The sequence below is a fragment of the Festucalex cinctus genome, chromosome 18, assembly GCF_051991245.1.
Source record: "Festucalex cinctus isolate MCC-2025b chromosome 18, RoL_Fcin_1.0, whole genome shotgun sequence".
In the NCBI taxonomy this organism is placed as follows: domain Eukaryota; kingdom Metazoa; phylum Chordata; class Actinopteri; order Syngnathiformes; family Syngnathidae; genus Festucalex; species Festucalex cinctus.
The window spans coordinates 10,090,767-10,107,348 of record NC_135428.1 but is presented as its reverse complement, the minus strand read 5'-3'; the positions used below and the strand labels follow the sequence as shown (position 1 = coordinate 10,107,348).

General features: G+C 41.0%; 1 protein-coding gene across 16 annotated transcripts in view; it reads right to left on the bottom strand.

Moving 5' to 3' along the window:
• The window catches only part of LOC144005794 (neurexin-2-like), a 153,814-nt gene that overhangs the window by 30,527 nt on the left and 106,705 nt on the right, over positions 1 to 16,582 (bottom strand). For 3 of the 16 annotated variants that reach the window (XM_077504124.1, XM_077504130.1, XM_077504131.1), the window contains exon 1: positions 7,742 to 8,659. The exons of the other annotated variants lie outside the window; for them this stretch is intronic. In XM_077504124.1, coding sequence (XP_077360250.1) covers positions 7,742 to 8,066 — 325 coding nt within the window. In that variant the 5' untranslated portion in view covers positions 8,067 to 8,659. Of the gene's footprint in view, positions 1 to 7,741; positions 8,660 to 16,582 lie in introns of those variants that run through there. 16 annotated transcript variants of the gene reach the window in all.

Here is a 16,582-nt window from a genome sequence, read left to right as displayed (position 1 = left end):
TTCCGTCCTTTCTCCTTTGTGCTCTCGGCCTACTGAGTGCACAACAGACGAGGCAATGAGCGATAGGTTGCGCACGCTGGTGGTAATTTGCATCACGCCTCACTGTTTGACGTGAACAGGAAAAGCGAAAAAAACAAAACAAACAAAACAAAAAAAAACCCTGAGCTTGCTGACGAAAAGAACCGCATGATTCCTGCATTTCCAATGAGGGCGTGCTGGCGTGTACAAATGTTTTATGGATGGGATGAAGTTAATAATGAATCATACTAAATAAAAACAGTTTTGGGCATTTCATCAGACTTCAATAGATGAATGATTCCCAACCACTGTGCTGCGGCACATTAGTGCATAATTTTACTTAATTGGTCTAAAAATCACATTTATTTCGTACAAATAATGTATCTTTATTAATTTATCTATGCCAGTGACGTATAGTGACAGGCACAACAATGAAATGCTCTTCCACTAGATGGCAGAAAGTACAATTAAATTGTGTATACAAGCCCAGATTTCACTCCAAGTCAACTTCTATTGGAGTAGTTCTGTCACTGACTAATACTTTTAGAATCGAGTAATCTATTAAATGTTTTGGCTCAATTAAGGTGAAGAAACATTCTTATGAGCACAAGCTCTAAAATAACATCACTCAGTTTGATGGACACTGCCAGAAAGCTGTAAATTTAACACCGTGTATTATAAATACTTTATTATTGTGCTTCCAAACGTGTAGAACTGCACTTCATCACACTTCAGCTTTAATATAGTGTTTGTATTAGATGTGAGTGTATATTTCCATATCTGAGTGCACTAGGGTTTCAAAAGACATTATTTTTACAAGTCGATAAACTTCCCCTAATGACCTGTCAGCCCCCAACAGGGTTAGAATGACAAAATAACCTACCGTGGAATCATTATGCGGAAAAGAGAGCAACACAGAATTTAATAGGGGAGGTAAAAAAACAAGCTGATCGATTAAGAATATAAACATTACATTACATTAAACTCCAAAACTGTGAGCAATTCTCGCGGCCGCTGAGATTTATGTAGCGATATTAAGTCTGAATTTGCCGTCTGACTTATGACATTTGAAGCCCACTTCTTTCACGCTCTATTAAATTTGGCTCAGTGAAATGATGAAAATGAATAGTTGAGCCTGAAGGCTGACTGAGAGGACATATGCTATTCACTGGAAATGATGGCGTTGGAGTGAGAAAGTGGCGACGGGCCTCACCGACGCACACGGAGGTCTTCAATTAAGCTCCGCGGATGATCTCATAAGTCTGGTACGCACAACTCAGATGTCTAATGGCACGACGATTGTTTAAGGTCACTCTTATATGAGATGCGTCCAGACTGAAATGGGTGAACCCAATATAATCGTGTTAACATACTCTTACACTTCACTTGGGTCATCATAAAAATGTTCCAATGAAATTCTGAGATGTTGCGTTGGGATTGATAAAAGCCCTTTGGATCTACTTTTATTAGAACGCAGGAGGCTCCCCTCGTCTCGCATCGTTTTATGTTTTAGTGTTTTTTTTTTCTCCGTTTTAGTATTGTTTTTATGTGTTGTTTTTTTTCGGTATTTGACTATAAATGCGGCTGCTGCAGCACAGGCAATTTCCTGCAAAGGAAATATCAATAAAATAAATTATCTCTAACTATCATACAAAAATGGTAAATGGGCTTTCACTTGTATAGCTTTTTACCTCCAAGGTACTTACAGTGCTTTAACTCTATTTCCTCATTCACCTACTGATGACGCAGCATCAAGAGAAACTGGGGGTTTAGTCAACTTTTTTGAAGCACCATACATACTCCTCTCTGTGCTTTCCTCAGTACAATATTGCAGGCTTGAATGAACAAAATGTCGTACATGAAGAATGCTCTTTTCTTCCTTCAGCAAAAGGAAACATAATCCTGCTCCCCTTTTATTGTAATGGACCGGACTCTTAATAGTCCTCACTAATGCAAATGCCAGACCTCTCCAGACAGTTCAGAGACAAGACATTTCCCTGGAGTGCAATATATACATACTATATTTATGACACACCTACCCAAGTTTTAAATGCTTGAAGCCGGGGTTTTAACACCGTTTACTTTGTTATCTTGCAGGATTGATTCATCTAAGAACCTATGAAATTTTCTGTATCAATAAACAAAAATGCAAAGCTTGATTTTTTTTTAGTCCTGATGAGTTAAATATGACATTTTTACACAGGTTCCTTAAGATTGTCCCACTGAGGGGTGAATGATTGCGACACAAGCGAATGTTGAGGGTTCGTTCACGTTCACCATATTCGCCAATATTGCTCACAATTTCATTGCGACAAGAACAAAAAAAATCTAGGTGAACATTTGGCGAAAGTTTGCGAATCTTGAATGAACCCTGACAGGGGCGCTCATCCACTACCTTCGCCAACACTCGCAAATATTTGCCCCTCTCTGTGTGAGGCGGGCTTTAAATGGTCAACGAATGAACCATAATATGACAAGAATTAGACCTCAGGACTGTGGCAAGGAATCGTATATTTATAGATTTGCTTTGACTTGCGAGCAAAACTTTGACAGGAAAACTAAATGATGATACTAAACTCAACTAAATAGACTTGAAAACGAACGGTAGCTTGGCAGATATTATACATTTCTTCTAGCTGTTTATTGCTACACCCAGCTGAAATTTAAGACAAATAAAACAAAAAATAAAGAGAATTTCATGCTGCATATTTAAAACAACTACATTACTACCCTAAGAAACTCCGTTAGCTTCATGCTAACACACACAACGAAACGGTATAGATGAGCTAACAAATAGCATCGGTGTAACAATACTCACCGGCGTATTTTCTTTATCCTCTTGAAAAACGTCAACTATTACAGCAGCCGACTGAGCCACTTAATTGTGAAACTCTTCTTCGTCTGTTTCAGTACGTCTGTAAAATACTGCCTCCTGGTGGCCAAAGGTGCGCACACCAATAAGAGCACAATGAAAGATGTGATATTCTGTTCTTTGTCTCTCCAACTCATTTTCAACAGATCGGATGCAAGCAGCATGACAGCGATAATGTGCCTGCATATAAAATGCATGCAACCTGCCCACACGCCTTTAAATAGACCACCGAGAATGCCCTCACTCTGCTGGTAACACACCTCAAGTCAGTTTTATGCCTTCCTGCCAGTGCCAGAATATATTCATACAGTGAGGTGGAAGTCATCCCCCACACATCTGCTGAGATGCTGACGGCTGAACCGGAAGATGCGAGCCGGCCTTCTTTCAAAGAGAAAACAAACAAAACATGACCCTCACAATTAAAAGCGGCAGCGGCAACCACAAGATGATGTGATGACCTTGTCGAGTCTTTTCTATCCAATTTGCAGGCGCGCTTTCCTCAATGGATTGTTGTTATCATTCATATTCCTTCGGAGAAACTCATTTCACACTCAAGAGTCATTGCAGCGCCGCAGCAATTCACAAACATATAAAGCTTGTTGTTTATATGTGATACGGTTTTCTTCAATGCAGCTCTTGCATTCATTACGCATGATTTCTTTTCCATTATAGCAAATGTGCCATTTTATTCTGGTCAAATGTTCCTTTTATTTTACGCTCGTATTTATTTGCCAGTCGGTTGTCCAAAGTAATTCCGATATGAGAGATAATAAAAGGCACAACAAAACAAGAATTTTTAAAGCTTGTTTTCCTTGTCTGCTGCATATCACAACACCTTGTTGGATTATTTCTCTTCCTACTTTATACTCTCAGATAAAAAAAAACAAAAAAAAACAACAAAAGCATTTGGATTCAGAGCCACCATGTTAATAATAATGGCAATGGCACAATGCTATTTTTTTATTATTATGATTGTGAGCATAAATACAGATGATTGTAAATGCACACATTGCGACTGTACAATCCCCCCTCAGGGTAATGTAAAATATGACCTGGATTAAATAGAAATGTAATGCCTTTGACAGACCTTTTATCACCTGTGCTCACATTTGATTCAGTTTTTTTTTTTTTTTTTTGACAGCTCCGACAACAAAAAAATAAATAAATCATTTGGAGAATGACGTGCTTTCATTTCAATTCAGTTTGTGATATCAAATTGGAAATTGGAAGAAACACGCGGATCGCCCTGAAAGGCTCCCAAAAAGTCATTTCTCCCAAGTTGGTGAACCGTCTGCTGGTGGCAGTCAGTTCCAACTCTGGGAGGGGACTCTGACGAATGAAGTATGGAATAATTCCGCTGAGTCTCTTCAGCATGTGGAGGGTGTTGGGAGCACGAAGATGAGGTCACCGACGGGCCAATCCTTGTTGAGTTTCAGTGGAGTGCGTATGTGGTCTACCACACAGGGGGTCATAGCCCGGCCAAGTCTAAGCGGGAAGAGGTTAGATCAGCAAAATGCTGCATAATAATAATAGCTGTGAAGCAACGTTGATGTCAAGAGGCAGGGGCCCAACGACTTGAGGGTGAGAAGTGAGAACGCAGGACTGCACTGAGACAGAACTCGTTGGAGGGAAGGAATATGCTTGGGAATATTTAGAGGAAAAGTAAAAACTTGACAGGGTAAAATGCTTCAAACTTTTAGAGGGAAGCTTTTAGAATATGGAAATAGAGAAATGTTCTAGAATGTTTATGGGGGAGAGTCAAGAATGCAAAAAGAATGTGTTCTGTACGGGAAATGTTTGAGAATTCTTAGGCGTCTAATATATTAAAGCAGTGGTTCTTGGAACCCTCACAAAAACCGTCTAATGCCATTTAAACATAATCATGCGTACCCCTGAATGCCAAACATTTCAACCTCGATATTCATAACCATTTCAACAGAAAGGAACTCAAGCAAGTTAAACTCAAAAGGCTGTGCATGTGTCGCAATGTCGGCTTTATGTAATATGCCAAAATCATATCAGAGCATTACATTGATGCACGGGTCCCCAAAAATAATTTGCTACAAATTATTTTGCGAACCACAGTGGGAAGCCCAGTTTAAGAACCACTTAGCTTTAGAGCATTGTGCTATAGTTTGTTCATGAGAAGCATTCCAGAATGTTAGAGGAACATGCTATAGAAAAACATTTGGGATAAGCACCGCTGTTTTCTTATGATGGAACCCAGGGACAGCACTTACAATGAAAACAGCAGAGGCCCCAGAATTGAACCCTGCGGAACACCATACGTTCTATTATACATGAAGCGCAAATTCATCCGACCACTTTTTTTTATGCTCAACATAGTGAGTATAAAGGGATTACAATAATAAAGAACTCACACGACGTACCATCACAACAGCCACAAGTCAACTATTGAGCAGCTCAGTGCAGTAATTGCCCATCCCTAGAATGCTGGCGAATAGATAGAATGTTGTCGAATAAGTATTTATTTCATTTTCATAATTTTTTTTAAAAATGAACCCAAATACAAATCTCAACAAAAAAATCTTCTTCTTAGCAAGTTTCAATTTGACTTTAACCTGACAACATATGGACTGTTTCACATACATACCTGGGGAAGACATAAAACTATAAAAAAAAAAATGCAAGGTGGTTGAACAACAGTAGGCTATCCATCAATAATTCTTTGCTCTTTTTTTTTTTCCAGATCTAACCATATTTTAAGGCCAACATTATTGAAAGCCCATTTTCTCACACTTTCAAAACCTGTAGCTGTATGCTGATGCTGAAACGATGCTGCACGTTGCTGAAATTATTTTGCCATCTACCACAATTGTATCGCGCTCCATTTCATTTTTTCGTCTTCGCACAAATCGCGTTGCGACACAAAAGTCAATTTGGCTTGCCTGATTCCAGAATTTCTCCGGGTATCATGGTAACCTTCTCAATGGACATTTTATTATCTAGTGCACTCAGGTAGCGCAGTTTTTGGACAAATGGAAAGTATATTTCCATTACCATCCAGATATGGACTTTTAACCTTTATAGACCAACATTAAGTGAAGGCTGGCAGCAGGTTGTGATGGTCAGTGCACAGTGGAATCATTTCATGCACTATGTGAGGTTTTTTGTGCAGCGACACTGAAAGAAAGTAGAAATGACACTTAAATTGAATTTCAAAGTAATTGCCTTATTGCATAATCTTTCTGTGCAGCTATGCTTCTATCAAACTGTCAGGCAGTGGAAATGTTAACTCTGGCATTGCTTCCAGAGAATAAAACGTTTTCTAACAAAGGTTGCGCTGATTGACAGTAATTTACTCTTTACTTATGGAAGGATGGACATTAACGTTCCTCCTTTTTCTTTCATGCTAATTCACGTGTTTGACACTTTCAATCATAATGACCTCCAATCGTGCGATATGATCACCGACCATATGAACTGAAAATGTCCACATATCTTACTGATGTATGCAATACACTCCCGACAAAATGAAAGTCAGTCTAGGAATGGAATGATAATGATAAAATGGGATTATCGCAATATTCCAACTGCCACAATATCATCGTTATGAAATTAAAAGCAACACATCTCTTTAAAAGCCCCAAGTTGTTGTCCATTTGTCCAGTTCTAGCACCCTCTAGTGGTTAGTTTCTTAGTGCAGTTTAATTTTAATTAGGCATGTTTTGGCCACCTACGTTTAAGACCCATGCTAATAGCCAGATGAAGGGGAACTTAACATGCTTAAGTTCTTTTCAGCAAATTAATTCAGTTCACATGCGTGCGTGTGTGCGTGTGTGAGCATTAGCAAGCCTTAATATTAACTGTTATTAGTGATTGAATGTCGTCTATGTGCATTGAGGTTAATGATACTCGTACTAAGCCTATTTCTTTGCCACTGCTATGTACACAAAATTGTGATTTTTTTCAATATGATATATTTTTACAATATTGTGAATTTTTTACAAGGTATCATGAGCTTTCTTGTATCGCCAAACTCCCCACAATATCGTGATAAATACCGTATCATATCGTGATGATATCATATCTTGACATTTAGGTATTCTTGCATCTTTACGAGTCAAGTGGAACAAATGCAGCAGCAGTCTTATCTCGTATTTTCCTCATGAACACGCAACGCGCGTTAAAATTCCAAACAACCCGGTAGCATGATGATGATGACCTGTGAATTCTAAGCAAGGCATTTATGTTGCACTAAAGCCAACTAGTTCTGTGAAGCATGTACAGTCCTCCAGAACAAGCAGCAGCAACCCTACACAATAAGGGTAATTGAAAATTTATCAGTGAGTTCTTTGAAGTGTTTTTTAAATAGGTCCGCTTGATCACGAGCTTTGCCTCGCCAGTAAAACCCCGTCCATAACCATTTGGCTGTAATAATAGCACTGATGTAATTCCTCACATTTTTCACCCCCCCTTTTTTTTTTGAAAGCCTGACAAAACTGCTGTGTTGAAAAAGACGACAAATCCACCGGGGTCCTATTTTACAGGACATAAAAGTGAGCGTTTGGAAAGACATTTCAAAGTGTAATCTAAAAAGGAGCTCTGGTGTCGGAGCGTTTGAGACGCGCCGCTAGATTGATGTTAATTGCGGAGGATAGGTCATTTCTTAACATCCTTCTGCGGCACAAAGAGCGTACTTTGCCGTTAATTGAATCCCTCAAACAAATACACATCGCGTATGATGTGACGATACAAACGCACCGCAATTGATTCTGCTCGGCAGCATGAGGGAAAAACGGGAAGCGCGACTGATGTGATGGTGACGTTTAATCGTGCACAAGCTGGATATCATCTTGAATGCCGCTCTTGACATTTGATAGGTCTTACCGTGGCCCCCTCTGGTGAGAAAGGGCATCCGGTTGATGGCGATGGGAACGGTGCCATGCTTGTTGTGGAAATGGTGGACGTGGTGCGTGGTGCTGAGACTCGAAGACACACGTGCCGTTCCCGTTTGGATGGGCAGCACTATAATCAAGGCCAGCCAGAGGGCCAGTCTGGAACAGTAACTCAGGCCCATGCTGAGGCTCCAGCCTGCACAGGTCCTCCCGAGGGGGGCTGCGGAGAGGCCGCCCATCACTCCCACATGGGCCAAAGACCCGCCACTTGACCACACGTTGGTCTTTTGGAGTTCCACTAGAAGACCACAGGGCATCTCAGAGAATGGAGGACATTGTGTTTATAATCCCTTTGGGGACTCGGCAGCAGATAAACAAAAGAAAAAAATCCCGTCCGATAAAAGTAACCAGAAATGAATGACATCAAAGCAAAGCCCCACTGTAAACTTATCCTAGCATTTTCCCAGAGCGAGGGGTCTTCTGCGCAGCGTTAAAAAAGCATCCAGGGGCATCATTTAGACAGCGGGATATCCAAGGCGCACATCCAAAATAAACAGAGATGGATCCGACTGAACCGCTAAGCAGCAGGACCGAGCTTGATGCGATAAGAATCGCGATGAAAGTCTCCATCGCCCACAGGTAGAGCTGGAGGGCAGCTGAGCCTGCCCACTAAGACGAGCGCCACTCCACCGCAGACATCGCGCCCGTCCGTGGGAAAAGGGATCGTTTCACGAAGCCCGACGGACGCGCGGATAAAAAAAAAACAAAAACAGAAAAAAAAAAAAAAAAACAAGGGCAGGAGTAAAGATGCTGACGATTAGGGACGATGCGGGAACCAGCACTTTTCGTCCCCTTCAGCCAGTGATGGGGAGCTGAGGAGGAAGAGGGGATGGAGGGGATAGGGAGGGGGGGGGGGGGGGGGGGTGGGGGGGGCGCTAGATGAGGTATAGATGGAGCAAGAGAGCGAACGGCATCTGCAGCGGCGCAGTAAAGGGAGGAAAATCCAGGAAAATAAATAAATGAGCCGCTATCTCGCTCGCCCTCAGAGGATGCGGCGAAATTCCGAGCGAGGCGCGCCGGGATGCTGCTTCGCCTTCCTCCTCTGGTGCTCCACCTGCTCAGGCTCATGCAGCAAGATTACTGCTGCATTCCTCTCATGCCGCTTCTTTCTCCAGTTACCTCATCTATGGCAGGTCTGCGGCGCGCTTTTAACATGACAACTGCACCGATCTGGCGGGAGCTCTCTCCTCCAACGCAAGATGAATGGCGCGCTTAAAAAAAAGATGCTGATTTAAAAAAAAAAAAAAAAGAAAAAAAAATCACTGATTTATCATCAGGAATCCAAGATGAGCAAACTCCAGGACAGCCTGAAGCTTTGCGAAAAAAGAAGAAAAAAATAGTTTGGAGTTCTAATAATAACGCCACACAAACGCATCTTCTTGAGGCATACTGTTGTCAGCATGTGTGTGTGTTTGTGTGTCTAAAAAGCGAGTCTGCGAGCAAATGAGCGGAGGAGGGAGGGGCCCTGGGGGGGAGGGGGGTGGGGGGGGCAAGGATGAGCGGTAGCGAGCGGGGAGGGGATGGCAGGAAGAGAAGGGGTGGCCACAGTGCACAGCATTGAGAGGGAGGGGGGCACCGTTGTGAGTGGTGATGGGGGGGTGGTAGTGAAGCAAGGAAATGGGTTGTGTGAATAAATACACAGCTCGCAGGTCCTGGCAGTAACACGCAGGAATCATACTGCAGAGGAGGAGCCTGATTTAGGTGAGCTGTCAGCGCTGTTACAGAAGCGAACACAAGGCCGCTGATATGGACACGCTGTTAACACCCAGAGCTACAATAGGACGCGTGACGCATGATGGACGCGAAAATACTTGACAATTTGATAACATGCGGCTTATAATACGTAATAATGCGTGTGCAGTCAAAATAAGATGCATGATCGGAGCGTCGAGGCTACAGTGGTTTGTCAATGTGGCGGTATAGAAAGTATTGGGAAACGCCTCTTAATCAAGCAATTCATTAGTCAGGATCGGGCTCCAGCTCCCTTGGCAACACCAAGGAAAGTAAGAATACGCTTACTGCCTGATGTACATTGTTACATCGAATATATCACCCGCAACGTCCCGCAGACAACAAATAGTGTGATTCATTAGAAAACTTCACGACTGCAATAAAGTTTTTTGCTATCTCGCAGGCGCAGCAACATCCATCAAAAGTATTGCTTGGATTCCTCTTTCGGTTCATACCATATATTCATGTGGCTATTTGGAACTTGTAGGGTACAGTCAAGTGGCCACTGGGGAAAAAAAATATCTAAAATAAAACAGCAGCATTCAGCAGTTATGCTCATTATGCATTATGCTAATTATTACATCAATTCAGCGGATAAAATATTACTTTGTGTTAAATTGTATTACAAAACCATTTTTCCAATTGCTTTTTATTGTCCAGTTTTGTTATTTAATATTTTATTTTTATTTTATATTGCAAAATATATCTATTGTATTAGGCGGTTGAGTGGTTAGCACGTCCACCTCCCAGTACTGAGGACGCGGGTTCGAGTCCAGGCTCCGGCCTTCCTGTTTGCATGTTCTCCCTGTGCCTGCGTGGGTCTTCTCCGGGTACTCCGTTCTCCTCCCACATTCCAAAGACATGCATGGCAGGTTAATTGGGCGCTCCGAATTGTCCCGAGGTGTGCGTGTGAGTGTGGATGGTTGTTCATCTCTGTGTGCCCTGCGATTGGCTGGCAACCAGTCCAGGTTGTACCCTGCCTACTACCCAGAGCCAGCTGAGATAGGCTCCAGCACCCCCCGCGACCCTTGTGAGGAATAAGCGGTCAAGAAGATGGATGGATGGATATTTTGTATTATAAAAGACAACAATTAAACAATATCGAAGCAATTTCACATGAGAGGGATTGATGATGACTCGCCACCAATCTTTTAAAATGACTCAGTCACATTTTCGATCATCATTTTCCAAAATAAAAGAAAATGTTTGCAAGTGTCTTATTTGAATAAACACAAAAGCTAATCAGTCTAATTTCATGTAAGACTTCAGAAATCAGAGAATAATAACGGTGGAGAGGCTGAAATCGGACACAATTTTAAGTTAAAAATTGACTTGAAATGATTACTTATTAGTAAACTAGTCGAATAATTTAATAATTGATCAGTTTTCGATTAATTTTTACAGCTTTATTTTAATTCATTTTGTGACACACTCGTCACTTGTGTCTCAAATCTTCCTTCCCAATTGAAATGAATGAAAATGCTATTAATAGGTTCCAACATCCACCAAAATATAGATTTTTTTTTTTAAATTATATAATACTGCAATTTATGAAAATACACAATAGTAACATAATATGAATAATATTAATAACACAAAGAAGACTTTCATACTCAGTAAGATGCAGCATAGTTTGCAAAGGATAAGAATATTTGCATACATTTGAGTATTTTTATATTGTCCATCCGTCAAATATCCATTGCTTAATGCGAAAGTCAAGTCATTTGAATAAGCCCCCCCTAGTCTTAACACAATGTTCTGATTAATATTATGCTCCTGGAATAAGAATTCAACTTATGAATCCACCAGTTTTCAGCCATCAAAAGAGGCGGACATTTTATGACGCACGGCCCCCTGCTGTTGACTGAAAGTGACGTCAAAGTGCTCTTGGGCTCGCTTACCACCGTTTTCCGGGTTTGATTACATAATAACAATACTATAGCGACCATATTGTAGAAACAGAACTTTGTCGTAATTTGTGGCACACGCTAGGAAAACGAGCCCTTAGCGCCTCAGTGCCATCCGCTGGCTCGACAAGGGCACTGCAACTTCTGTTCTTTTCTGCTCTATTGCACCAAACAAGCGGCCTATAAATTTACGCTTGTTTGACTTTGTTATGAAAGAACTCGAGAGCGCCGACCTTAGCTACGTTTGGGATGAAGTAGAACTCTTCTCGGGTCCGACATCAGTGACCTCTGACTCATGGCAAGAAAAATAAAAGAAAAAAACCTGCATACACACTCACAACTACTTACTTGGATAGACCGTGTACACTTGATCTAATTCTTTCATTCCTATAGTGCAGCACTCAAAAAAATATATATGACACACCTTGAGGGACTGAAGTGCACTCCCACCGCTGCCTCATTTGCGACGAGTGTAAATATTTCACAGTATTGTGTTCGCAGCTTGTGCTCGCCTAATCAATTAGCTGCAATGTTTTTCCGTCGTGTTCACCTCCTATCTGTACACAAGTCAGCCCTCGGAAAGACAGCTCAGCGGCTCTCATGCTGCTCAGCCATGCAGGACTTATTCTTAGCAATGACTGATCCCAGTTCAGACAAATGCAGACAGTTTTTAGGAGCCCGTTTTTTTTCTTCTCTCCTTTCCATGTTGGAGGTGGGGAACGTGATGATAGGGTGAATCGGAATACGCCGACACTTGAAAGATGAACACATTATTGACAATAGAGGGAGGAGGAGATGGAGGATTGAGGCAAAGGGGGGGAAGCGGAAGAGGGACTGCAGCTGTATCAGCTAAATCACGGTCGATATAGATATCAGCTTGGGATTGCCGAGTCGCTTGAAAGGACACGCGTGGAAACAGGAGGACGGAGGGAGGCAAGCCATGCGGCACCACCTCACATGGTGACAAGAAGTCGACGCAGCCTATTACTCATGCCGGGGAGGAGGTGGGGCACTGTGGGCCAGAGACGCTGATTGAACAAAAAAGAACAGAGGAAGGTTCGTGCTTCACATTCGAGAATGACAAGAGGCTGCGCCAAATGTATCAGCCTGCAGAATCAACATAAATAATGCGGATTTGTGGTCAATTTTCTCCAAAAGTGTATCTTCACGCTGTCAAATGTAAAACAGATATGTTTTAATTGTTCTTACATTTGTTGACTATTAAAAAGTGAATTACCACGACGCTTTTCAAAGAAGCATGTACTGTTATTTTTCCCCCACCACACCTACAGAATCTCTCGATAAAAACAAACCAATTTTCTGATTTTCACATATCCATCGTGTGTAGGCTGTCCACTTCCATAAGGTCAAAAAGGAGGACATCACACGGTTCACTTTTCACGGCCTTGCTGTTTCGCAGATTTTTTTGTTAGTTCAATTTTACGAAATTCATGAAAGTTAGAATGTTTAAACGAGAAAGAAATGGAAGAAAATGTAACTGCCTCAATGAGAAAAGTGTATAAACTGTGTGGTGAGGGGTTTTAAAGCCTTAAAACATTCATAATATGTAAATGTCAAAGTTATCTTCTTTGCGGATTTCATTTATTGCGGGTATTTTTTGGAACTTAACTGTTACGTTCTGGAGTTGGATCCCAAAAGCGCAGACACAAATAACACTTTAACACAACATCAAGGGGCGTAGAACAGACTTGACTAGACGAGAAACAACGAGAACGCATAGAGAATCACGAGACGCCAAGAGATTAAAGATTGTTGACATCACATAGCTTAAAACCAGTTGAAACTAGATGCCGATTACATCAGTTCAAAACAGACACTTGACCTCACGGTCATGACCCAAACTTAACCCTGGCGTGACCCAGTCATGACATTAACGGCAGCGGAAAACGAGGGGAGTATTTTCATCAACAATAAAGTTTTGCATGCTTTATAGATCATGTTTGTGTAACTAAATGGTAAAAAATCTAAGTAAAAAGTCACAATTATTTTTGGCAATTTTTAGCTTACAGTACCATGTTTGTAAACCACAAAGTAGTAACATGCGTCTGTAAAAGTGCCAGAAAACATACCTTATTTTAAAAAGCAAATAAGGAACGCACCTGCTGCTCGCCTTTTGCTTTTATGCTTTTCCGTCCCCGCGTGACGTTCTATACTGCTTTGACCTGACTGCTCACGTCCACATCACACCGACAAAGCGTGAAGAAACCGTGAAACGAGTCTCGACTGCTTTTGGCCGGGAAATTGTGCTCTTTCGTCCATTCAAGTTATTTCAATATTAAAAGATTTCCGGCGTTTTGGCATTTTTTGCTAGCACTGCCTTTTTGCTGCCTATTCTCTGCTGTCAACGAAGACGGCAAGGATGTGACACGTGGGGCTTTGTTTACAATTATTGAACCAATGACATGAGATTTTTAACTGAAGCCACTCTTGGCCAATAACAGAGCAGTTGTGACAAACGTGGGGTGGGGCCAATGCGTCTTAGAGGATGTCAAATTGCCATAAGTTCACAAATTTTGAGCAACCTTCCAATGCATTTTCCCAGACGCAGGTCAGAACTTTCTGACTTCCCACTTGACTCAAAGACAGCAGAAAGTCACTCACTGTGAACCAGGAACTGACAGCTATCATGCAAATTGACATTTTTTTACCCCCTTCACTGCTGATTAATAGTTCAACCTTGGCAGAGGTTTGACATGTTTCCTTGTGCAGGATTCCTAAAATAAGAGCATGAAACCCAAAAAAGCTAACAGTCCAATAATTGGGTCTTTACAGTGTATATAGAAGGGACTCTTGTCACAACGTGGACGCGGGTAAAAAGCTCCTCCCATGTGATACAACTTAACCAATAAAATCGTTTATTCAGAGCATCTTTGTGAGTGGAGTGAGTGTTTGAGGAAGACAAACAGTGCGGGAAGAAGTCCAAGGCAGAAAATGGAGTGCAAACAGACAGAAACCAAAATAGCAAAGAAAAAGAGCTGTTTAGGCGCAGCTCCAAATATTTAATTATGCATCTCTAATCATGAATAATTATTCGATACAGCCAGAGATGCGAAGTAACATAGTACAAATACTCTACTTTGTTTCTTTACACAAGTTTCCCATCTCTGTATACGGGTATAGATTTTGTCATGTTTACCAATATGTAACCACATGTAAAAGCTCGACAAAGCTTACACTTTTCAAATTGATTCAATTAAAAGAAACAACCAGAAGAATGAATTTTGAGCATCCATCATTCAGCAATCGGGACGCCCTTCCATCATTGTCGATTAGTTTCGCTGAGGAATGACGATTAAAATGCGGTTCGTGTTGAAATATTAACAGATTGACGATGACGGAAGGGTGTGATTGTTGATGATTTCCGAATAATGGACGATCACAATTCATTGACGCGCCCACATATATGTTGGAATATATATATTAGGCAATTGCATTTTTTAATCTTCAGTAGTTAACTCATGATTACTCGTAAATTTCATATCTGCTTTAAATGTACAATAACTTTTTCCCCCTAGGTTTCATATTCTTAAAATAAAGTAGAAAAAATGTTCAACTAATTGAAATATGGCTGCATCTTTTAGTCATTGAAACAGTAATTTTTTAATAATTCATAACATTGAGTTAAAATTAAAAAGGTGTACTGTAAAAAACAAAATTTTGATTTGTGTTGGTCATTTGTCTGCCACTAGATGGCATAATTTCATTTCTAAGACATTGGTGACAGCTCAGTGTATTTTTCTTATATTAAGAACTATCTTATCCTTAGGATGAAAGTAACTTGTGAAATTCTGCACATTTTTAAAATTACAATATCCAACTTGACCCCAGTCTTCACAAATATATGCATTATTATTACTGCTAAATTTTGACATGTCTGAGTGTCTACTGGAATTCCCCCAGTACAAGCTTTCCAAGTAAAGGAAAGTCATTAATCGCACGTAAGGAACTTTAAATTAACTCAAAATGAACGCACTAATTTTGACACCCCTAATATATGTTATGAATGCTTTGGCAGTTTGTGATGACAAACAATTTCCAAGCTAATTGTAATGCATTTTCCAGACCTTGGTCTGGAGAACTTTTCCTGCCCTCTTTTCTAACTTTTAATTGAACACCCCTGTCATTGCGTCTGTATCCCTTTAAATGTTAATACAGGGTTGCTTGCAGTGACTTTTTTGTGTGAAAATGTAATGATACAAGCACAGAAAATAATCCTCTAATGACGTCAAAGGAAAAGTCAGTGTCAATTACAGCCAAAGCTCCAACCCATCTTAATTTAACTCAGCTCACAGCTCAGGACGGTCATAAAAAAGCCCCTGCTGAATTTCACTGGAAACTCAGACTAAAAACAAGGGGCTTTATTTCCAACAAGAGCTGCGTTGCAAAAGTTGTGCAAAAATGATTTATGGCCTGCAACTTGGACAGTCGGCTTCTCCAAGCTCATGGGCGTCTTTCTTTCATGGGCGGCGATGATATCTCGGTGAAAGCTGTCTAGCATGAGAGGTTTGCGTTAATCAATTGACGTGCTTGAGGGTGTGCGCAACGCGATGAGAGCTGCAGCTGTTTGGTCAACACGGGGGAGGGCTCCGTTTAAGCAGTGGCGAGTTTAACCTTGGGTCGTCATTGATTATTTAACAAGTCGCACATCTTCTGCAAGCGGGGCGGCCAATCAACACGCTCCTCACGCTCGTGCAGCAAGCACATGCCAGATTTATGAGCATACATCTGCGTTATTTTTTGATGAAATTCCAATTGATTATTCAAGGCATTTATTATGTTTGAGTGTTCAGAATCTGTCATAATTGCAGCTCCAAACAATAAAATCATTAGGGTAGAATTCCACCTGTGTACAGTGAAGCAGCTTGGCAGGTCATTGTTAACTCATTCCCTCCCAGCCATTTTCACAGAAGCAATCCCATTCGCTCCTAGCTGTTTTACTGGATTTTGACTGATTTTGCAAGGCAAGCAGAATCTTGTGTTCTACTGCTATAAAAACATGGATACTACCAAAAGAAAGATTAAAGTTTCTTCTTTCATCAAAAAACAAACAAACATATTTCTACCTGTTTACGTTTTGCAGCACTTAGCATTAGAATGTAGCTAAATTGCATTAT